The 25985-nt window shown below is 40.7% G+C and overlaps 1 protein-coding gene across 1 annotated transcript in view; it reads left to right on the top strand.

The window, feature by feature from the left end:
* Positions 1–450: 450 nt before the first annotated feature.
* pcdh1a (protocadherin 1a) overlaps positions 451–25985 on the top strand; it is a gene marked incomplete at its 5' end in the record, with an annotated part of 62048 nt that continues 36513 nt past the window's right edge. The window contains 2 exons of the mRNA XM_079447826.1: positions 451–1242; positions 1862–4048. Of these exons, the coding sequence (XP_079303952.1) occupies positions 451–1242; positions 1862–4048 (2979 nt within the window). The remainder of the gene's footprint in view (positions 1243–1861; positions 4049–25985) is intronic.

Raw genomic sequence — 25985 nt, 5'->3', positions numbered from 1 at the left:
TATAAAGATATTGCATTATGTCAGAGAAAGATGAAACAGGGTTTCACAGTATTAAGCACCTTTTTACGGGTACACTTGTACGGTAGATTCGCTTTTCCTTCCTTTACATCCAAGTAATCATCTGCTCAAAAATGAGGATGATAAATAATGTAAGATAATGAGAGAGGAGGCTTTTAGTGGTGTCGGGGGAAGAAGCATTTTCCGGAGAGCTTTTACAACTCTTAGCTTGGATTTAGTGTGCACAATGTGTACACAAAACATTGCTTGCTGTGTGAATTCTGTTACACCCTCAAATAGTTCCTTACTAGTAAAATAAATGGAAAGGCAAACACAAAGGAAGTTTGTTTTCCCATCTTTGTTGAAAAGAGTACTGCATGACACACTTGTTTATAATTTGACATGTTTTTTCACGCTGTTTTGCAGACTGAGGTGTTGCCTCTCCGAGGGCTCATGGATCTCCCTGTGGTGTTGTTTCTGCTGTGGGGAGTATTACTGGACTTGTTGACTGGTGTGGTGGGTGGCATTCTGTACCGTGTGCATGAAGAACAGCCTCCCAGCACATTGATTGGCAGTCTGGCAGCTGACCAGGGTCTACCAGACTCTGGACACCTGTACAAACTGGAAGTTGGCACTCCCTACTTGCGGGTGGATGGCAAAACTGGGGATATCTTTACTACAGAGATCCCCATAGACAGAGAGACACTGAAAGATTGTCGTAACAAAGGCAAACCCTGTTTTCTTGAGTTTGAGGTGTCTGTCACAGACCTTATTCAGAATCAAAGTCCACGGCTGATAGAGGGAAGGATTGAGGTGCAGGACATCAATGACAACACACCGCAGTTCCCCTCACCTGTTCTCACCCTCTCAGTTCCAGAGAACACCCACGTGGGGGCACTATTCTCAATTCCTCTGGCCACTGACAAAGACACCGAAAGGAATGGAGTAGCTGACTACACCTTAACTGCGGGACCAGAGGCTGTAGCACTCTTTGGTCTCCAGGTTGCAGAAGACCGAGGTGAAAAATTGCCTCAACTTATTGTGTTGGGAAACCTTGATCGAGAGCTGAAAGATTCCTATGACCTCACCATCAAAGCTGTGGATGGAGGAAATCCACATCGCTACAGCAGTGCCTTGCTGAGGGTCGTCATCGCTGATGCCAATGACAATGCACCCAAATTCGAAAAATCATCCTACGAAGCCGAAGTTGCAGAAAACAGCCCAGTTGGACACTCCGTGTTGCAGGTAAAATTGCAAACATACAAAGTCAACCTTTAGTTTCAAACAAAGCAAGATTGTCTGTTGCATCATCTTGAAGTGTGAAATTTTAATGAGCACTGCTGTCTCAACCTCCCTACTGTCATTTAGTAACTGTCTGTTCTCTACTTTGATGCTTCACATTAGTGAAGCATGGCTTGGCTCACTATATGCATTTCCTAATTACTAGAATAATCCAGTTTGGCACATTCATTGTAAACATAAACAAATAAAATAAAGTCAACCAAAATTATTTTAAGGAAGGCTAGTTATTTTAAGGAAAGAAGGGAAATAGTTTTATATGAGTTAAATAATTGAGGTGATTAGAAGAATTTAACATTTAAAAAGAATATGCTTGTTGCTAAGGAAAATCATTCTGTACAGACCCCAGACATCTTGTTTTGTATCTTTCTGTTTTGTTACTAGTCTTGAACTTTAAATATCTTCTTTTCGTTTTCGAAGACAAAATTTTTAATGGCCCATAAAATGTTATTTTCCAATTCCATCCGTATCTGTTTTTACCATAGTTTTTTAAAATAAATATTTTATGTTGTCATTTATTTCAATCGAAGTATGTTGAAGTAACATTTAATCTTTTATTTTGCAGGTTAAGGCTAATGATTCAGACTTGGGTCCTAATGGTGAGATTGAATACACATTACATCAGGCTGTTGATCCTGTGCCAAAACTACTCCGGATAGACCGTTCCACAGGCATAATATTTGTTAAAGGTTCATTGGATCGTGAGGAGATCAACAATCTAAAGTTTTACGTAGTTGCCCGAGACAAAGGCCCCTCCCCGAAAAGTTCAAAAACATATGTTTCCATTGATGTGACAGACCAGAATGATAATGCCCCTGCAGTGGAGATTCGTGGCATTGGTCTTGTGATCCATAATGAGGGGGTTGCAAACATTTCAGAGGACATGCCTGTTGGCACTGCGGTAGCCCTGGTGCAGGTTTCAGATAAAGATGAAGGAGAGAATGCTGTGGTGACCTGTGTGGTTGCAGGTGATGTTCCTTTCCAGCTTCGACCAGCTAGCGATTCCTCAGTTGACAACAAGAGGAAGTACTTCCTGCAGACCACAACCCCTCTAGACTACGAAAGGATTAAGGCCTACCGTGTGGAGATAGTGGCAGTAGATTCAGGCAACCCAGCACTATCCAGCACTAACTCACTGAAAGTCCAAGTGACGGACACAAATGACAATCCGCCAATTTTCTCACCAACCCTGTTTGAAGTGGAGTTTGCTGAGGAGAACCAGCCAGGTGAAAAGGTGGTAGATGTTGTTGCCTCAGATGCAGACAGTGGCACTAATGCAGAACTGGTCTACAACATTATTGCAGACTCTTCAACAAGGGGGCTTTTTGAGATTGACCCCAACTCAGGAGAGGTACGTGCTCGGAGCCCTCTTGACCGCGAGCACAAGGATCGCTATGAGTTCCGTGTTACTGCATCTGATAAAGGGGTTCCTAGTCATAGGGGTACCGCTACAGTTGTAATTAAGGTTCTTGATAGAAACGACAATGATCCCAAGTTTATGCTGAGTCTCTACAGCTTCTCAGTCTTGGAGAACATGCCACCCCTTAGCCCTGTTGGCATGGTAACAGTACAAGACATGGATGAGGGTAGCAATGCTCAAGTACAACTTTCTGTGGAACCAGATGTGGGAAAATTTGTCATCCAAAATGGTACAGGCACTATTCTGTCTAGTATCTCATTTGACAGAGAAAAGGAGAGCAGTTATACATTCCGTTTAAAAGCTGTGGATGGAGGGGACCCACCCAGATCTTCATACGTTGGTGTGACAATCAATGTCCTGGACGAGAATGATAATGCACCCGTCGTTACCAAACCATCAAATTCATCTTTCAGACGCCTGTCTCCAATGGCTGCTCCAAACAGTGTTGTGGAAGTGGTTGAAGCAGAAGACATTGACTCCGGGTCCAATTCTGAGCTAGTTTATAGCATTGCTGGGGGAAACCCGCATGATCTTTTTTATATCTCTCAAACGGATGGAGAGATCACACTAACCAAGGAGTTAACTCGAAAACATAGTGGTCTGCATCGACTGGTTGTAAAAGTGAGTGATAGAGGCAAACCTACCCGCCATGCCATTGCCTTGGTACACATTTACGTAAATGAGACCATTGCTAATGTAAGTCATGTGGAGGCACTTGTGGGACACAGTCTGTACACCCCACTAGACATGGACATTGCAGGAGATCCAGAGTACGGTTTAGCTGCCCAAAGAAGCAACATTGTATATGGCAGTTTGGCTGGAGTGGCAGGGGTGGTCACTGTGATCATTGTGGTGGTCTTCATCAGGCATCGTCTTCAAAGAGAAGCTAAGAGTGGTTATCAGGCTGGCAAAAAGGAGACCAAAGATCTGTATGCCCCCAAGCAAGGACCAAAAAGTGGCAAGGGGAGAAAAGGGAAAAAAGGTAGGCCACCAAAGTCACCTAAACCTCTTGGAGAGGACGAGGAAGTCAGCCTTCAAAAAAGCTTGAAATTTAACCTTGATGGGGTAAATGACAGCCCCAGGATCCATTTGCCTCTGACATATCCACCTGGAAGCCCTGATCTAGGCAGACACTACCGTTCCAATTCCCCATTGCCCTCCATCCAACTCCAGGCCCAGTCCCCATCTGCCTCTCAAAAGCATCAGGTCGTCCAGGAGCTCCCTGCTGCCAATACCTTTGTGGGAACAGGCGGTGATGACAACTCGACCGGCTCAGACCAGTACTCGGATTACAGCTATAAGACCAATCAACCAAAATACAGCGCAAAAACGGTACAGATCTTTTATTGTGTGTGTATTGTGTTGACAAAAAGTGTTTTGCTGCCATATATTGATATGGGCCGTGCTAATATTGTTCACGATAGTTAGTGTACTAAAGTTGTAGGATTTTTATAAATGACTATTTTAATTTGTTAGTTTATTTGTGATTTTACTCACATTTTTAATCACATTATGTGGATATATCTGCCTAAAAAAACTAATACGCCACCCATTGAATTGACCTGTGTCTGTTGAATTTCAACCAAATTAAACCTCTGAAAAAGTGATAAAAATCGAGATTATCATATAAAAAAAAATTCTTAAACTTTTCCTAAGTACATGTACAAATATAACAGTTGTATTGCTTAAAAGTGAATATGAATTTGTTTTCATTGCAGTATTTGAGGTCTTAAAAAATACAGAGAATCTTTTCTGTTATTTTGACCTGTTTCTCCAGTTTTCGCTTTCTGCAAATAATAGCGATTAAAAACTTAAAAAATCTTTTAGTTTACAGAATGAAGCAAAAATGCAAACACCTATAAATAGTTAATTCAGAAAAACTGAAAATAATTTTGAAATGGTCTTTCAATTTTTCCTGCAGCTGTATATTTCCGGCACCAGTTTGCAGTTTAAAAATAGACTTTCATACAATTTACTTAGGGCATAATGGCAAAGCTCCAGTCATGAAATGTTTTCTGAAACAGTTTACTCATGAATGACAATCAACTCATCTTAGATTTCTCTGTAATTTTTCTGAGTGTAAGTAGAGTGTAAAATGTGCATATTTGCCCGAGCTCACGCTGTCTCTGTGGTCATGGAATCTGATCCGCTCAGTGAGAGGCGCCCATCTGACCTGCTGCCACTGAAGTCCAAAGTCATTTTCTTAGCCTCAGATTTAGCTCAGATACCAATTCAGCCTGACCCACTTAGATGCCAATTCAATGTGCTCAGTTCAGATGAGCCAATATGAAAACACTTGAGCACTAGATGCAGTCATACTTTACGTGTGTGTGCGTATGTGAAGTGAAATTGGTAAGAAATTTCAAATCGAGTGTAATCTGTAGTGTGAGTGGTAGTAAGGTTTAGTGGGCAGAGGCTCGAGACAGAAAGCAAGGTCACACGGGTCCCGACTCCATCAGTACCAGTCTGTTGTTTGATGAAGCCAGCAGATGCTAGATGACAGGCAGGTTGAGTGCAGGCCTTGTAGACTTACTGACTGGGGAGAACACTTACCCACGGCAGCTCCCACACTGTGATGGACAGCATATGGCATGGAAGTGACAATAGACTCCAGCAACAGAGAGTGTGTTGCATTATTGCGTGCTGTTTGTGCTTCCAACCCTCCGCGTACAGTCATGTGATCTATTTGTGTAAATGTGGGCTGGTGGCAAGCAGACCTATCCGATCAGATTTCCACTCGAGAACATACGTTACATAAATGGATATTTGTATCTGCGAGAGTAGACTGACATACGTATAAACAAGGGACAGATGTTGACTCATGTGACATATATGAGCAGATGTGAACTTGTGAGGAATCACCCCCCCATCCACATCAGGCTTAACAGATTGACCAAAATAAAACATTTAAATCCCAGCCAAGCTGAGTGACAGATGTACAGTGCGGAGCGTGACAGAGTGAACGGTAATATGCTCACCCATGACTTAGCGCGAGCGGCAATGTGCTCAGGTGCGTGTGACAGGCTTGGCTCCAACTCTACCAGTTTAGGCTCTGATGAGTGTAAACACAGTGGCCTTGTTTGTCGTTTATTGCCAGTGAAGATTGAGCGTGATGACTGGCTTCAATGCTCTCCTTCCTGGTCCGTAAAAACTCATTAAGTGGAGTTTGTTTGTTCGGGAAGACTTATCCTGAGGTGTTAAAAAACCCAATACTCAATTCACAGTGGCATTTCCTGACTTCATGAAGAGAACTCTGTCTGAGTGTGTGGCTCTTTAGTTTGTGTGTCGCCAATTGTGTCTTTCACAGATCATGGATCTTCCCGAAACTCTTTTCATAACCTCCAAATGTGTTAGACTGTGTGATAGCTACTGAGAAAGCTGCATGGGTTTATCAAGTATTGTGCTGATAATTCGTTTGGTCATTGCAACGATCTAACACTTCTTTTCTTGGATTTTCCTCTCCGGAAAATCCTAGAGTGGGAGACATTAGCACACATTAAAGGATCAGGGGAGAGACTATCCCAGTTATTTTGGAGTTGGTGTGATGAAGCTGTAAATCTGAGCTTAAATTAAACCCATACAATTAAAATGACTTATTAAACGGAGATACCACTCTGTTGCCCACCCCTCACCATGGGCTGCCCTTCATCTCCCATTGCTTACAACTTAATAGTAGAAGGATTGGGAGGGTTGGATATTCTGGCTTTAATAAGTGAAACACATCTCTTAACCCTTTTAGAGCCAATAGTTCTCACTGTTTATACTGTTCTAGACATGTTTTAGGAGCAATGAAGTGCAGGGCTGACAACTTGTTGCCTTTTAAAATTGAATTCACTTGGTGTGCCACCATCTCTGTGTATAAATTACTGATATAAATGTATACTATTATATATAATAATTGTTTTAATTTTATTTTTACGAATATGTTTTTTTATGTTTTTAAAGTATTATGCAATGGAAATCCATTTTTGGCTGTGATTGTAGACTTATTTATTTGTTATAAATTATTTAATTGTACGATGTCATGGAAAAATAAAAGAAATGTAAATATGTCATATAAATTTAACAAAAAGTACAAATAATGACATGACATTAAACACTTCTAGCTTGTGAAACCAATAGTTCAGTTAAAAATGATATTTCTGTTTTTATTTATTAACCCTCAAGCTGTTTAAAACGCAAAAAAAGATGATATTTTAAAGAATGTTGGAAGCCATAGTAGTTTATTTCTTTACTATTGTAGTAAATAGTTTGTTTACAAGCATTATTTTAAATCTGGTTTGAAACAACTTGAGGGTGAGTAAATGATGACAGAATTTTCAATATTTGTCTGATCTATCACTTTACGATTTGTAATATTTTAAATAATATTCGCCAAATTTTCAACCAAAATAACTATATAGTGACTACAGTAATATAGTGGTCATCCATATCATGATATAGAATTGGTCATACCATCTATACTTATGTAGATTAGCCTGCTTTAAGCATTCAGTTGAGCCTTCCAGGAGAGCAAAAACGTGAAGTGAACACTCAAGGCAAAAAAAGCTCCAAGCCAGGTCATCCCTATATCTCCCCTCTATCTCTCTATCTCCATATCTACCACATGCCTCGTATTCTGTGGCAAGTGAAGCTTAAAGATAAGGAGGACTATCATCAAAAATGTTGCCTTACCACAGACAATTCTTCCTATCCCTTTCTCTGTGGACTCTTTCTCTTTTCCCCTTTCACTTCAGTAAATTATGCACCCTATATAACGAATTGAACATGGCCATAAATCAGCACAGGCTCTGAGAGAGGCCAAAAAATGTAAATATTCAGTACCTTTAGAGCCACTTCTCTTTGTACACTTTCTCATACACTTATATATTCTCTATGTAAGACAGCCATGCCTTTATGCAGGCTGCCTCAAGGCCCTTCCCAGAATCCCACATTTTAAGCATCTGCTCAGCACAGTTCTGGCTAATATCCATAGCAGAATGCACCCGTACACCTCAAACCCGGCGCCCACCCTCTCAGATCTCCCCTCTGTGAATACAGCCCATAATACTCTCAGACTGCTTCTCATTAGAGCACAATACTGCCAGTGCTCCGCTCGCTCTCGGTGGACCAATCTACTGTCAGGTGCGAAAGCCTCGAAGGCTCATACGCAGCGTGAAGGCGACTGCTGCACTTACAGGAATTTGAGAGATCGAGGCACCCCCCCAGCCTGCGGGAAAGAACAATTGAGCAATTATCAACAAATACTTTGCAATAAAATACTATGAGAATCGCTCACACCAGGGGGAAATTAGTACAATACGACTAAATTCCACCGTATCAGCTGCAGCTACAAAACAACATCTCACTATGAAGACAACAGGGAGAATCAGATATGCATTCTTGTTTGTATAGAATCTCTCTCTGGAACTAACAGGTCTCTGCAGGCACTTACGGAATGACTGGTCTTGGCTGACACTTCACAATCGATTGACCTGGACAAGTGCTGAGGGATTTAGTGCACTGGACAGACATATTCCAAATGAGTAATCTTGTCCATGGCGGTCGAAGCGATAAGGCAGTAGAATCACTAAGGGCTGTTTTCAGGTCTTGCTGCAGCCATTTTGTAGTCAAACCACATTTTGGCCTATAATCAACTTAGTATGTTCAAACCGGTTCACCTGACAAAATGATTCACTAGATGTCACCACTCTGTTGTATCTCTATTTCAAATAAATGAGGCAGACGTGACATTTTGAGTCTAGGCTAATCGATTCTCATGATCTTGACAAGCTCGCTGGGATGGGCCTTTCAGAACTGACACAGTAGAATTGGATCATCTCTCTCCCACTCTCTGTTCATCTCAAAAGAACTCAAACTCTTACAGAAACTTGAAGATGGCCTGCGTAAATGTCCATGCCCTGTTTTTGTGTGTAGGGTTGGTGATTTCAATCTAACATCCCAATGATTACCGTGTAAGAAGAATTACAGCCCTTATCAAAAAGGTGCTTCGCGGGAAGGATTCTCCGTCACCGCTGGCTGATGTTGTAAAGCTATTCGACAGCGATGCGCAGCGCACCACAGCGGCACCCAGATGTGCGACTAATGATAGTGTCGTTGAAGACAAGGAAGACAATAATGATAATGATTATGGTAATATCCATGTGTTCACAGTCAGATTCATTTCCTCCCAAATATACTTCTCCGCACAACCACAAGGAGCTTGATTTATGCGAACGTCGGCCCGAAAACATTTTTCTGCACGCATGTTTACGAAACGCTGTCATTTCTTCGCCAGAGGCGTTGCATCTCTGATTTCATCAAATTATCCTCCTGCTTACGTTGTGAGCAGGGAATCTATGATAAGTATGCATATAGACAGTGACATTTTCTCTCGCTATCTCTGGTGGTTTGCGTGTGCAGATGAAAGGGAGCGGCTCTTGCATTCTCTGGCGTTTCATTTCTTCGCTTCCGGGAATGTGTTTGGAAGCCGGTGGTCAGATCCACACTCAACAATATATTGAGAAAGTCCTTTAGGTAAAACTGTGTGGAGGCTCAGCTCTCTGATGGTATTGCCTTTAGCTCCAATATTTTATCACGACTCATTTCAGCCTCTTTTACCTTCCGCCAGGCAGATTAGTGCTTTTATCAATAAGCAGCTTAGCACGAATGCTTCCCTCAATAATGTGCTATTACATTTCTCCCCTGCCACCGTAACTCCTAGACGCTTCTCTTGCTTTTGGTCTTTCTGTCCTCCTCTCTGAGCTCTTCCATGTTTCTCTTTTATTTTGGTGGATGTACTCTCGTGTCAGTTTTTTCTCCGCGATTTGTATTGCATTCTTTTTCACCATTGCGAATCCGAATAGCAATTTTTCCTCATTCAAAGGCCAACAAGGCAATCAGATTTCCGAGGTGTCAGTAATGAAGTGGCTCATTCTCTCAGTGTGTTGAAAAATCAACTTTGCACGATGTAATTGTCTCGTCATGGGCTTTGCATGATAACTGAGATGCACGTTCCTCTGTTCAGCTTGTTGTCATGGTGAAACAGGCAACAGCTCCGCATTAGCTGTTGCTGAGGTTTATTTGAAAATATTGATGATATTAAAATTGAAGAAACCACAAATAAAAAAGGCAAACAATCCCCTGATGTCTGGAGCTGCCTGAGCCTAATATATTCATATTTTTTAATATGATTTTCATATTTGGAAGATTTTGTTTTGCCATCTCACTAATATTACTTCAGTTTCGCGACTTCTAGGACAGCACAGCTGCTCATGTGCTTACACAATGCACTCTGCCGAGCCACGTTACTAGTTTCCACCACAAAATATTCAGTGCTTAACAAATTGGTTTGTGCCATAACTGCCCTACATAATTTTTATTTTCTTAAATATAATTATTGTCATCCATGAATTTTTAATTTACTGTTTCACAAAAGAGAAAGAAGTAGCACTTACCCAATTACAGTCAATAACAAAAACGACTGTGGGAACGTACGATGTTTTTCGCTATTATGTGTGAAGAAAGACTATTTAGTTGTTTCAGTTATTTGATATTTTGTATATTGTTATTTACCAAATGAATGACGATTTATTGTTTAATTGTACCAAGTTTTTGACAGATTTCTAAAATATTTGATTTCTTTCTTATACAGTGGTTCTCAATTGTTGCTGTCACCGTGCGTTCACACCAAACGCAAATGAAGTGTTAAGCGCGAGAGATTTACATGTTAAGTCAATGCAAAGTCGCGATAGACATTATGAGGCGGCGCGAATGACAAGATTTGCATGAATTACACGGCGCGAATTGAGCATTTCGGGTGCTTGATGCTTTGTAAAATTTTTACTTTGGCGGGTGTTCACGCGCGTTTACCAATAAGGAGCGAGCGGAGGCAGAAATTTGAAACAACAATGGAGGAATGCGCCTCCAAAGGATCTGATGGACCCAGACACGGTGCCGAACGAGTCCTTGCCATTTTTCAGCCTTCCTTTTTCAGCGCCGCTATCCTCTCAACAAAATCCATGTCAGCCATTTTACAATGAGAGTGGAGAAGCCCGGCAGAAGTCCTCTCCCATGACACAAATTAGCATCTGTTGTGAAGTGAATGCCATGTGCGAATGAAGCGAATTTCACACGCAAATAAAGCTAGTAAATGAAAAATGTTCAAGCGTCAACTACGCGCGAATCGCGTGATTTACCACGTTTTGTGGGAATGCTCTATAAGGCCCTCTTTATGTAGAGTGCATCACCTTGCGGTCCCCCCAAATAAAGACTTATAATCTTAAACTTAGGATTTTCATTAAACCAAAAACATATTCAGTTAAACAATGCTGAAACATAATTTCTTTTGGTTGGTGGTCTTATTTTTCTGATGTTTGATTGCATAAAATGTATGATAAATTTGTATATTTCTTAAAATGCCACAAAATCTGCGCCCCCTCTGACTCTGAATCTTGGGGCCCCTAGTTTGAGAACCAGTTGTCTTATAACAGCACTGTTTCTTGGTCAATGAGAATGATCTTCATTATGCTGGTCAACCAGCCATGTTAACACTAAACCAGCATTTACCAGCCTAAAATTCATGCTAGTTAACTGTACGGTTGCAAGCCAGAGAGCAACGTGCCTTTAACTCCAGCACAAATTGTTTAGCGAATGCTGGCCTCAGTTTCAACTGTGTGTCAGTGGCAAAGTTTCATCTGCAGAGAGTGAATCAAGGACAAATGCATCTCAGACAGCTCACCCCATTAGAGCGATATAGAGCTGCACGCAACCCATTTAGCTCCATTAGCAAGGTATACATTCATACACATATACTCACACCTTCAAAGCCTTCCAGTAGTGTGTTGGTACACTTACAATCAAGCTCCATTATTCAGACGATTGTTCATACATTATGCAAGTTACAAACTACTAAGAGAAAACATGGTTTCATGTTCGACCATAATCTGTGTCGCTGCAGCAAAGAAGCCTGGGGCCAGACTTGGTTGCGTTTAATTTGACAAACCTTCTGTTAATATCAGTTGGAGCGATCAGCGAGCATGCCCCGACCATGAACACGCTTTGCATTGGAAATGATTCAGGATGCTTTCTTTTTACACCGCTAAGAAATAAAGCAACAGTCTCGCAGAGATTTCAGACAGCCCTAATTCTCAGGCTTCGAGGTGTCTGTGACTCAATCATGCATCACTCTCCGGCACAAACAAACAAGAAAATACAACCAAATCAATCCTTCAAATCCAGCAGTCATCATGAGAGGCTTGTCAGTCAAGCCCCTTGACAGCCCCAAGACGGCCTCAACACTTACAAAGATGTCAACACGCAGGCTAAACTCCTGACCCTGTCAAAATGCGAGCCGTAATAAGATCTTCCCTCTTTATCTCCAACGTTGAGCAAAACTGCTTCATAGTGTATTTTTCGGGGGAAACCAGAACAGCAATTACGCTTAAATTGTTCAACCCACATCTTCAGCGGCAAACACGTTTAAGACCTAGTTTAATATCTGAGGCTTCAAAACTACTCGTAGTCATGATGGAAAACATCCATTTTCTTGTGTCCTGGATTGGAGAATAATCCACTTAACGAAAAATCCTGCAAAAAAACTGTGAAACCTCACGTAGTGCCAGGGAGATATGATGTTGCATAATTCTTTCTGCTGCTTTTGCTGGCTGACAAGAGCAGTGATCATTATTTCCCTCTCTGTCTTCATCCTACTGGGGAAGTAGGATATAAGAATATTTCATGAATATTGAGCTCTCCTCTGCTTTCAGGCAGTGGCAGAATGATGTTCTCTGCTGTTTCATGTTGGCACTAAAAAGGAACAAGGCCTAATTGCGTAAGTCTATAAAATGGGGTGAGTGCGGAGAGGGGTATAACAATGTGAATTGTTCTGATGTGCCTTGTTGTATTAGTCTCAAAAGGAAGAGCATCAAGCCGAATGTATTCCAAGATGGGGGAAAGAAAGCAGTTCTGTATCCGTCGCGACACGAGCCGAGCTTTCACATGCCGAGCTTTCACATGCCCCCTGTGCCAGGCTTTCCTTTTAGTCGTCTGCAAGATAAAGTTTTTAAGATTAACTCATTGCCGTGGCCTAGCATGCTCGATGCCACCTGAGACAGAGGAATGGTACATTTGCAATTTTATATCGGTCTGTGTATGTGGTGTTGAATTCTATTTAAATGGATGATATTTCTTACAACATTGATTCCGGAAGCTTTTTCTCCCCCCTGCAGAACTGGTCACTGGTGTTGAATAACATGGATGAACTTAATCCAGATCCAATATTTTCCACCATGTTGGAATCCCTTGTCTGACAAATAAAAATACCCTAGTGTGAAAGAGATCAAGAGCGAAAACTAGAGACAAACAGGGAGAAAGTCGACCACGGTCTAATCCTTTATTTCCCGTGGTAAGAGATTCTTCGGGTGAGTGCTCTAAAGCCCGTTCAGAGGTGATTATTTGCATGGCAGTCTCGCACTCTTATCTGGATAGAAGGCATGTTTAAACACAAAGGCCACTGAGCAGAGAGGAAGAGATAGCACTGGACAATGCACCAGTGATAATTATCTGTCCAAAAGCACTTGTCTGGATGATGAAATCCAATTAAGGTGCTTTAAAAAAGCCGGAAAATAGGATGAAAACCTAGGGAGTCGATGAGCGGATGGTGGTCTGTTAGCGAAAGGCGGAGCGCGGCCATTAACCTGCTTGTACCGTGAGCCTCTGCAATACCTCATCGTACAAAACTATATCTGACATTCTACTCCCATCTAAAAACAGTCTGCGATGCAAAACAGGAAAGCGTCCTTCATCAGCACTCTTGCAACACCTTTCGTCCAACCAGATTCAAGGAACGTAACTAACTGTTGCATAATTGATGATAATACCGCATCATTATCAGTGTTATTTTTATGACTGTAATCAAGATGCACAGCAGATGCCCTTATCCGCAGCCGCTGACATGACTCTCAGTTGTCCACTACGCGCTTGGATACGCAAAAGAATTCAGGTTAATTATCTAGCCGCTGGAAAACACTCGGTTGGTTTCTGATTGTGGTTCGAACCGGTAGCCTGTGCGTCACCTGCTCGACCACGCACCGTAAAGTAAAGGGAGAAAGATTGTGTTATATACAAAGATTGTTCTGCATTGCTTTGCCGATATTGCATTTTGGACAGTCACGTCATTAGAGCTCCATTGGATTTAAATTTAAAAGACAGAGCGACAGCGAGAGCAAGAGAGAGAAGGAGAGAGTTTACTGCAGGAGCTGCGCTCAGCCATTCATAACACACAGATGCTCTCTGGGTGGACGCACAATACCAATAAATGAGTTTATCCAATTCTGCCGGCAATGCATTCTGGACTGCTACCTCAGCTGTGGCCTTCCTCACATCCCACAACCATATCAGTCCCTGCAGGGTGGAGAGATATAATGAGAGAACATAAGAGAGAGAGAGAAAGCTTGTTTTTCCAAGCTGTTATAGAGTGCAACAGTCGCGTTGGGGAAGTGTAAATCCCATTCATTTTCTCCATAGAGAAATTGATTTTTAACTATAATGTATATACCTTTCAAGTCAGGCCTACAGTGAGTTCTGAGATCGTTACGCCACAGTGCGAGTCTGTAGAAGCCAGAAGTCATTGTGATTTCAGCTTCAATATGAAGGAAACATTTTTCATAAAAGGTGTAAAGGTCTTGTGCCTACAGTATGTCTTCGAATACTTTTTGCTTTCAACCAAAGTTTGTAATGTTATGATTTATCCCAAGTTGGTCACCTTGTCTCATGACGCATTACCTTTTATTGGAACAATACTTTAAGATCTGAGTCCGATAAAAAAAACCAAGTGGTAGTGAGACTTAGTGAGCCCTGTCGTTAACCCTTGTCTAAAGCTAAGATCCTAACAGCTTTGTCCTATATAAATAAACTATTTGGCCCAGATCAAGACAATCAAAAGGATCCCTGAGAAGATTTATAAAACAGGATTGAAGATATCCTACAAAGCTCCACCTCAGGCTAAGAGAGCACGTGTGGGGGTGGAAGGGGATTTAGAGCAGGATTCATCCTTCCTGTTATGGGGGAGCAACAAACCAATCAGACAGTGATAAATGAACCAGACCCTTTTCTGCTGTTTCCCCCTTACACCCTCTTTTTCCTCACTCACTTCTTTCACACTGTGCTCTGCTTATATTATCTTTGTCTACTTCTTTTGAAACGTCTTTGTGCACAGTGTTTCTCTGAAGAAGCGGCCCGAGGCAAGGTCTCTATGTGTGGCATGTGCACCAGACACTAAATGCAGAACATGGTCTGAATTGGTCCTGTGTCAGAATTGAATGAAGCGCGTCTCAAAATCCGATTCAGTTCCTGAAGGTGATTCGAGGCGGGACACAGGATTCAGATTAGTTATTTAAATAGGCATTTAGGGAAGTGCAATAAAAGAGGAGTGAGATTGAAAGAAGTTCATCAATTTAGTTGTTTTTAATAATACGTTTATAAATGTTTTACTTTAAATTACAAAGTAAAGTTGTCCCATAAACACAACAATAGCTTCTGCTATTGATGTGAGAAAACATTAATAATTACGCTTTAAAAAATCTTGTTTTAAGGTTGGGTCAAATATGGACATTTTAGAAGTTTATCAAGCAGTTAGGTTTGTCTATACATTTCCCAAAAAACAGATTAGTAGATAATAGATAATATCCCAGATAATAAAATCAGGACAATATATTATAAATCATTTCTTCTGGTCGACCCACTCAGGTGCACGCAGCTGTTAAATTCATTGTTTTCAACAATGTCACAAAAACAGCCTTTTTCCACCTAAGAAATGTTGCCAAGTTACGAAATATTCTGTGTGTTGCTGACGCGGAGAAGCTTATTCATGCATTTATGACCTCAAGACTTGACTACTGTAATGCGCTACTTAGTGGCTGTCCTGCATCATCAATAAACAAACTACAGTTAGTTCAGAACGCAGCTGCCAGAGTTCTAACCAGGTCCAGAAAATACGATCACATAACCCCAATTTTATCAACCCTTCACTGGCTACCCATTAAGTATCGTATTGACTTTAAAGTTCTTTTAATCACTTATAAAGCCTTAAAGGGTTTAGCCCCTACCTACCTAACAGAGCTTCTATCACACTACAACCCATCACGCTCTCTAAGATCTCAAAACGCAGGACTTTTGATAACACCTAGAATAACTAAATCCACCAAAGGGGGTACGTAGCACCTAAACTCTGGAATAGCCTTCCTGATATTATTCGAAGATCAGACACACTCGCCCAATTTAAATCTAGATTAAAAACGCATCTTTTCAGCCAAGCATTCACCTAATGCAAAATATGCTAAATAAACCACCAGGAGATGCTGACATTAGATATTATTTACTAGAATAAATTTATTTATTATATAAAACACCATGTAGTGTGTTTTACCCTTTCTTGGGTTTTTCGTTTTTCCCCTGTAAAGCTGCTTTGAAACAATGCAAATTGTGAAAAGCGCTATATAAATAAAATTGACTTGAATTGAATTGAATTACACTGCCGTCTTTCTGTTTTGATAATTCACTTACCGCTTTACAAAAAATTGTTGATGTAGGTACAGTGTGTATATATTTATGAATGTGTAAGTTATTCCAGTAAAAAAGGTAAAGAATCTTTAACTAGTGTAAAGTAGGCTTGGTGCATGAACATTTTTACTTTGTTTTCTACAGTCAACGTTAAATTAAATTAAAAACAAAGCTTTCCTGTAGCTCAGTTGTAAGAGCATTGCTTTAACAATGCAAGGTTGTGGGTTTGATCCCAGGGGATTGCAGATAACTATGTAAAATGTATAGAATAATGCTATGTTAGTCGCTTTGGATAAGAGGGTCTGTTAAATAAAAATAGGTTTTAGTCTCTTTAAAGTGTACACTGTAAAGTATTATTATTTAGATAGTGTTTATCAGCCAATATACTGGTTTTCAGCTTCCAACGTTAAAGAATTATCAGTTATAGCAATCGGACAAAATATCCATATCGGTAAATCCCGAAATTTTTTTACAGAAAAAACTGCATTTTTAGAACGTAAAATGGCACAAAATTTGAATCTCTGTATTAAGGTATCTTTAATATTGTGGACCTTGTTGGAGAATCACATTATTGCTACAACTTCTCTAGTTCACCACCAACATCTCTGAAAAGGAAACAAACAACATTACACAGGATTGCAAAATAAACATCTCACATACATCACACAAAAAGCCCATTTGTTGCATGACTGTGTTGAATTTCTTTAAATCGCAATTCAGTAAATTCATCTCCCTGTCATCGCCATTTGCATTCCAATTCCAACATCCTGGGCGATTATACAAATGTGCACATTTGTCTTTGCATATTCTATTAGCAGCAGTGACATTTTCATGTGCATTTCAAATACTTCAGTGGTCCATATGGCATCTTTAGGTTCATGGTAACCTCTTTCCGATCTCTGATCGCTGTAATATTTATCGACACTATTTGGTTGACTTTTGAAACTGGATGCCAGGCAAGAAGACTATATTAATTGCTTCGCTACCTCTGCATATGCATTACCCCCCTCTTGCATCTTCACTCTGTTTTACCATCATGTATCTTTTTTTTGCGAATGCCCGGTGCTGCGGCTGATATGAGCAGAAGAACAGGCCCACCCTGATGCTCTCTAAGCCTGTCTATCTCTTCCCCTCCATGCTCGCTGTGGCTATGCTAATGCAATTGGCCAGTCCGCTAAAGCCTCTTCACTTTATAACCAGGGACACGCGACACTGCGCCACACAGCTCAATCGCTTCACTTAGCAGCTCCAAATAGCACAGGCTACTACACGAAACTGCTACAGTTGAGCCCTGAAGTGCTACAGCTAAAGACAGTCTCTTATATTGACAAGAATGGGGAAAAATATCGGCTGTTTTCAACAAGATGATAGAAGGTAATTAACAATACCATGATGCAGTATAGCATGAAATGAGAGACTTTTGGAGATTGGATTCGGTCCCTTTGAGGGGGGTTCCAGCAAGCTTTTAAAATTATCTAGTGTTCACCGTGGCGTGCAATTATGTGTTAGATTGTTTGTAAGACTATCATGGTCCTTCAGCATTTATTACAGCATTTAAAGACCTTGGAGAGGCAGATGTTTTCATTACTTTGCTAATACATGAACACTTGGAACAAAATTGGTCTGAATTGCTATACTTATGCAATCACGTTCTACAAGCAGACGACTATCTTTTGGTTACTTCTGATGCCAATCACAAGAGCTTAGCGCAAGTCTAAAATCAAACAACACTTACCCACCTTTAATTCTTAGCTGCTACCCCGTTTATCTTCACGGAAGCTAATGTACTTACATTTTTGTAGAGAACACATGAAACATCCCAGGCAGAATCTTGCATTCGCTGATGTTCAGCACATTCTACCTGTTTTCCCAAGTCTTGACTTTTTAAAGCCTTGCCTTGAGCCGGGGAACTTCACACAGCCGAACTGGGTGGCAAACTTCCCAAGGCGTCATTGTCAGGCATAGGAAACGATGTTATACTTACTCTCCAATTTCCATCTTAAAATATCAGAATAGAGAGAGCGCAGAGATATGAGTCTCCCGAGCATCAGCCCTGAAAATAGACAGTCTATCATTTTGTTTTATTTCGAGTTTTTTATACTTCCGTTATACTTGTTTGCAATCACGGTCTCTTTCAGCCCTCGCTTTGCATTTTTGGCATTGAATAGAAATTAGAAATTCATAGCTTTTTTCATTTTTGCCCTTCTTGAATAGTGTCAGCGTAAACAAAGGATCGGCGATGTGAGGTCTGAACTGCAGCCCTGTGGATTGTTTTTGTGCTGCTTATAATAAAAACGATTTGTGGAAACTGTAGGGTCTCACCCAGGGATGGATTGTCTCTGATTAGCAGTCAATATGAAGTGTCAAGAGGGATTTGACAAGTTTTATGAGAAACAGCCAATCCCTGCTGGAGATTTCTCCTGAGCTGAAAGATATTGTTTGCTTTTGTTCACCGGAGAGGGACGTGCCCTCCTGGGCGACCCATGTCATTGTGTGATAAAGCTAATTATTATCAGGGCTCATCGGTTGCTTTGGACATAAGCTTTAGATTGCAGAGATCCTACTTAGACCTATTCTTAAGATCCTGCTTGGGTGATCCAATTACACATTCTGGGTTGATAGATATCAGCATTTACACTCATTTGTAACAGGTGTGTCTATTTTTGTACCTGTTGCAAAGATTTTTTATGAACAGTGCCACCATGTTGCATAGAGCACAATTGTATATATGTACACAAACATGAAGATTAATATTAGCACAAACTGTTTTGAAATCTTGATACACGTGTATTTGGCATTCTCCATTTGTGTATGGATCACCTGTAATGGATCTTAATATAATGCAAAAGACTGTTATGCTGATAGTTGGGGCTCGTGGGAAGTGCAGAAAGGATGATGTCTGTGATACATTGACAGCATACAGCTCTGCCCTACATTTCCTTTTGTGAGTGCTGTTGTTCTGGCATCATTACAGAGGCGTGGATGAGCTCTATTGTAGGAACCCTGTGCCCCGCATTCCCACTTTGGTGGCCAGGGCTGAATTGGATTTTGAGGGGGGTTACATCTGTATCACCCTTTGGCTTTATTCCTCCGTTACTATTACAGCACAGCTGGGTTCCACCGGGGTGTGTGCTGGGCCCATCCTGTTTTCCGGCATCGCCCCGTCCATCCAGCTGGGGTCCAAATTAAGTATGAACCGCATTTCTCCTGAGTTGTGTTGTTGCATCACAGCTGGCATTCAAACCAGCCTGCTCTGGCTGTGTTCTACATTCACCACCTCCATGAAAGCTTAGACAGGGAGGCATGCGGTCCCCAATACCACCTCAGCCAGAGCATCACAGCTTGAGCTCCAGCGAGTCTTGAGGCAATCCGCCTGAATTCACTGTGACTAAGAAACTCAAACACAGCATATGAAATGAGCTTCCTATATTTGCTAATCTTTGCTGTCTTCAAAGCTCCACTTGCAGAGGTAAAATCTTTATTTGCAACTGTTGTTTTTCCTTTAACGCCATAGAAAAAAAGAAGCACTTTTCCGGTGTCATATCGTTGTGTTTTGGGAATTTGATTTATTTATTTTTGTGTGTGTGGTTGATGTGACCTTCAGCAACCATTTGTTCTCCGTCCCTCAAAAGCAGTTGGTGGAGCAACCACCCTCACCCCACCTTCCCTTACCCCCCAAATTCAATCTCCCAGCAAAGTTTCAGTGGATGGTTAGTTGATGAACCCAGAAATGTTCAGTAATGGACCGCGTGTCTACGAAGATCATACCACAGTCTGTGTTTTTCGAAATTATCTCTGGGATTGAAGTGTTTTCATTTTCTTTTCTCATAGAAGAATTAAATAGCTCTCTCTTGGTTCTTTAATTTCATATTGTATGCACAAACAAAAACAGATAAAATTGGTGACAACATAACATTGCTATTAAAAGTTATTCTGCATTTGATGATCGCTTATAGTGTTGTAATGAATTCACACAGAATCTGATTATATTTCACACAGTTTTCAAGCTTTTGTAATTTACACTCACCTAGTTGTGCTTTAGTGGTTTCCTTTCAGGAGGACTTTAAGATCACAGATCCTGGCACCTCTCTTTAAAGCGCTTTCTTTAGTCTGGGCGCTAGCCACATCTGTATAAGATTTGAGGTGGCTGCGTGTCGATAGAACAGATTTATTTCAGCAGAGTGCTGATTCGAAAGTGATTCAGAGTTCACTTGATATGGTCTGTGTTAGTGGCATATAGGCATGCTGTGTGATAAATTCTGTCTGAATTTAATGTAATTTATTGTGAGCTCTTTGTGCATTGTCCATAATATGGCATTATGCACTTACAGACTGCCGCAGGCCTATTTGGTTGCAGGCAGACTATCCTTTGCCCTCCTACTGCTCGTGGTCACTGACTCAGAAACAATTACTTATGGGCAACTTTGATTTGAAAGTAATTTGGTTTATTCTCCATGATTTCACTGGTAATAATGCTTGCCTCACAATTGTGCCATTTGCGCAAGCATAGAAATGCATTCAGTATGAGTGGAAGAGGAGGGGCTAATAGGGATGTACAGAGGTTCTTTAAAAACAACTATTAATAAATATATAAAATATACAAGAAATCTATCATTTTTTTTACACAACGGGGGTGCAAGAATATGCAGATATGGGCAATTTATTGATTAAATAAATAATATGATGTATTGATGTACCGGGTAGAGAATTGCGTATTGACATGTGTCACCCAGTCTGTGAAAACCGAGCTAAAGTGATATTTTGTGATTGACTGTTTTCAACATAACATCGTACATCAGGGGCTAGTCAAATGGCGACTCGCGGGCCAAATACGTCTCGCCAATCATCTTTACCTATCATCTTTACTTCGCCTTTACATTTTAAATAAGTGGAGAGACTTGAAGAATGGTGTGCTCTAAGAAATGCACGTCCTGAGACGTCTTTGAAAGTCCAAAATGCTGCTACATTCAATACGAAAGTAATTCCCGATTGCCGCTCATAATAATAAATTGACGTCTAATAAATTATCTGATCAGTCTGTCCAAGAATCGTAATGTTATTTACAATGTTATACTCGGCAATTCACAGCCACAGGCAATCGGTTTGCGCACACGATAAGTTGCGCTCCAAACGCGTCTTGTGCCCTTGAAAGTTACTGCAGGAACTTTTTTTTATTGCATTCATTATGTATGAAAATACACCTATATTTACTAAATCTGTTCATCTCCCTCCAGAACTTGCACTTCTAAGGATCTGCTAAGGAAGTGCGTGGGGCACATGAATGCGATTGAAATGCACCCGAATATGTAATAATAGCATATTAGCGTTTAGTTTCTTCCACAGACCAATTGGTTCTCTTTTTGAGACGCCAGTTTAAAGCCACAAGGGGCAGGGATTACTTTTGTGCTCAATGTATTTGTCAATGTTTTAAATTGACTGATTAAGGCCATGTCGAAGACTGAAATCATAGTGAAACAAATGTTTAAAATCAAACATTATTGCTCAATATCTTTGTATTAAATATTCAGAATAAATATGAGCTTGCAGGGAGGAGGGGGTTGGGGTTGCCAACTAAAGCATGTGCACACCCATTTTCAACAAAACACAGATATATGACTCAGTTTAACTTACCCTGTGCGGTTCATGTCCAGCATCTTTTAGCACTCCATCTATCAGTTAAAAACAATCTGCAAATACAGCGTTAAATATAAAGTTTATATAACATTCCTCACCGAAATGCAATGAACAAATAAACACAGCCGAACTTCAAGAACACAGTGCTCTCTCACTCTTGCTCCAGCTTCTTCTGGCTCCCGCGGGTTGACACGTACCTCATTGGAATTGTCCAATAAGGGACTAAGAAAAGTTGTTACGAAACCGGTTTTCATGTTCGAAATAACTTTCCGAAATCTATATGAATGCAGATTCTGAGCACAGAAATACAACATCATACATCCAACTCGATTTTTGAGAAGTTGACCATGTCAAACATGAGAAGACAGTAAAGAAGTCAGAATGCATGAAACAACGTTGCACATCCCGTTTAAAGGTATCGATACATATTACATTGCCGGTTAAGAAAATCAATATAATATCGTACTGTGATGAAACGTTCAATTTACACCTCTTGTAAACAAACACTTGCTTTTATCAATATGTAATAACTTTCTCTGCTGGGAATAAACATTGACCAATAATATCCTGTTTTGACCAATAGTGATCCAATTAAATCCTAATGGTTATAGTTAGGTTCCGTTCTACCTTATGTTTCTGTATTAAACATTTTTGTCTTTCACATATAAACCCATCATGATACAGACATTTTGTGCTGTGAATAGCATTTATAGAGTCTGTATGTGTGTGGTTCTAGTGCCTTAGAATAAGTAATAGATGGTGAGAAAGCGTGAGAGCAAGCTAGGCTTATAGAAAGAGAGGTTAGAGCAGCCTTTGATTGAGATTGCAGAGAGAAAGTACTCATGCAAGAGATGGGGTCACATCCCAAACGCGGAATAGGGGTCAACTAGTAGAGGAGACGGAGGGTAGAATAAAGGGGGATAAGTCATGCCGACTGAAGATGGGGGGAGTCTCATGGGCCAGAGACAGTCAAGGTTGCTAGGAGACAGAGGGATGAGAAGAGATGTGCTCACAGCATACAGAGAGATAGTGTGCCAGTTTAAGGATGGCAAGCTCCGTGCCAGTGATTTCAAAAAGCTGCCGTTGTGAAAGCACAGCACCGAATGAGCGCAAGATTAGAAAAGCGAGATCGGTCGCCACTCCCACTGGCTCAAGCATCTGCGTGAAGCCTCCCTCTGACTCCAAACGCGCTGGTCTCGGCACAAACTCACACAGCACGGTGTCAAGAGGGGAAATCATTACACGCGACGGCCCAGCCCTGTGTATGCATAATTTAGATGGAAGATGTATCAGTAATTGGCAGGGTTTAAACATCGTGAGCTGAGGTAATTGAACAGTCTCCCTACTAATGGAAGCATGTCAGACATGAGCTTCCACCCAGCAGACAGTGAGTGACAGGCACGCTGCAGAGCTCAGAGAGAAGAGAGAGAGAGAGAGAGAGAGAGAGAGAGAGAGAGAGAGAGAGAGAGAGAGAGAGAGAGAGAGAGAGAGTGAGAAGTAGAGAGATATAGACTCAGAGGGAAGAACTGAGTGAGAGACAAGTCACTCTTCTCTTTGAGAGGCTGTTGAGATGAAGATATCATGATGAGGGAAGCGAGTGTTTGGCTAGCTCACAGCCACAAGGCTGCCCAGGCAGATTTTCCCTCCTTAGCACGAGCTCTTGTCTGGGTTGTCATTTTGTAAAGCAGGCCAAGATAGAAATGAGAAAACCTCAGAGTCCCTTTGGCCTTCCCACTGGCACCCACGTTGGAAATGACCCCGTTTCCTGTGAAGTCCATCTGTGTCATCAGCATTAGAGACACTTGGATTACAAAAACAATTTGACTCCTGTTCACACAAGGGTTGTCACGAACAGGATCCAGCAGAAACCGAGAGAGAAAAGGAGAAGGTGAAGATGTGGATCATTGTTTACACATGTGACTTCATAAACTACATATCAAACGTTTAGGACCACTAACTGTTTTTCACAGATTTTAGCAAGTATTTCAGGATATAGTTAGTTAACATTTCCATTTCATCATTTAGCAGATTCTTCATCCAAAGCGATTTACAATAGCAAACAATAAAGCAATTACATCAACAATAGGTCAATGACGTGCAAGTACACAAAAGACTGGTCTCAGTTTGCTTATCAAAGTTTTTTTATGATTCTGTTGAATACACTTTTAAATTTGTAATGAAAATGTACTGTATACACAAGTATACTGTGTTTACAAAGCTAATTTCAAACATTTACAGTAGGCATACAGCTTATTTCTTTTATACCATGTGATACATTTAAGTTACGAGAAGTTATGTAAATTTGCTACATAATTGTTTAAATTGTTGCGTCATCCAAATACGCTTGAAATATAATGTAAGCATACTGTTTATGTGATGTTTAATAGAAGAATTCACGTAATTATATTCTCGATAACTCTGGAATAGTCTATATTAATATTCACATAATCTGTGTCACTTTATGTTTCATGCCCTATTTTCCTGATCTAAGCGCATGGCCCAGGTGCACTCAGGGCATGTCCGAATACAATTGTGCAAAACGGCGGGTTGTCCCGATTCTCTTAACGAATAGTGGTTGTTTTTTGGGTGTAACGTGCAATGAACCAATCACAGTGTCATCTTCCATTCCCTTTAAGAGCCAGTTGCGCTCGTGCCATGGCGGATTCACTATTTACACGGCAGAATTCAGAAGAGCAGACACTTCCCCAGAAAGGAAACGCGTCTGATCATGCGCGAGGTTAAAGTGTGCAAGCAGACCATCTACAGGACTCCACACAAAAATTTAAATTCTGACATGAATTACAACCACCCCCCCCCCCCACAAGTTGTTGCAAACCTTCATACAAATCTTTGTTCTGTTGAACACAGAGAAAGATATTTGGAAAAAAATTTAGCATTGCAGACATTTCTGGGACATCATTGACTACCATAGTAGGAAAAATTTTAATGGTAGTCAAAGGGTCCCGAGAACTGTTTGCTTTCCTAAATTGTTCAAAATATCAAATTTTTTGTTCAACAGGAAACAATGATAGTTTCCTACTATGGTAGTCAATGATGTCCCTGAAATGTCAGTTGCAAAACATTTTTTCAAATATCTTTCTTTGTGTTCAACAGAACAAAGACATTTATACAAGTTTGGAACAACTTGAGGGTGAGTAAATCATGACACCAGTTTTGGGTGGAGTATCCCTTTAAAGCAGCCAGAATGACTATGCAAACATTTGATATTTCATATATCTAAAGATTTTTTTTCTAGCTTCATAATTTTTTTATTTATACTTGATAAAATTAACATTTGAACAAAAAGCTGAAAATGGCATTTTTTCGAAGATTTGATCAAAAGAGAAACATGACCAAAACTATATTTTTAGAGTATTTGCTTGTTTTTGGATCTGTAGAAGCTGTACTCAGTTAGAAGATGCGTAATTGCCCCCCTTCCTGTATAACAATAAAGACATGGCAATCTTGACAAAACTTGTCGATAGCAGGAAGGAGTTCGCTAATGCTGTGTGGCCACATGTGAATTGTGAATCTTTGAGTGATCCGGTTACAAAATGATTTGGATCCTTGTTTACGAGTGATATCCACTCTTTTTCCTGCCCCCCACAGTTTTCTTTTCACACTATCTGTGCAAGCATTTTATTCGGAGACAAAGAGCAATAAGAAATGCATTATAGGCTTACTGTAGTAAATGAGATCTGGAGCATGCAGAGATGGAAATGATGTCATCAATAGCTGTTCACTTCTGCCAGTTAGGCTGGATTGCTTTCCTCTCATCTCGTTCTCACCCCTCATCTCATCCTTTTTCCATCTCTCTTCTTCTCTACTCTCCCTCTTTCATTCATGAATCAGCAGCCCTCATAAATAAAGCAAAAAGAGATGAAGGAATCCTCTTTCTTACTCTCTTCCTCTCTTTTTCGTTCCTCTGACTAAGTCACACGGCACCGCTTGATCCCCATTACATAACTATAGAAAACAAGCTAAATCTTTCCCAGAGGCCCGAGGAGAGGCCAGAGAGAACCTACCGAATTATGAACCCCCGCTTTATTTTCACACGATCAAAAAAGTACTTACAAAAAGTGCAAATGGTATCTTA

This window comes from Barbatula barbatula, assembly GCF_947034865.1.
Source record: "Barbatula barbatula genome assembly, chromosome: 24".
NCBI classification, from domain to species: Eukaryota; Metazoa; Chordata; class Actinopteri; order Cypriniformes; family Nemacheilidae; genus Barbatula; species Barbatula barbatula.
Note: the sequence above shows the minus strand (reverse complement) of the source record. Positions and strands in the feature narration are given on the sequence as shown.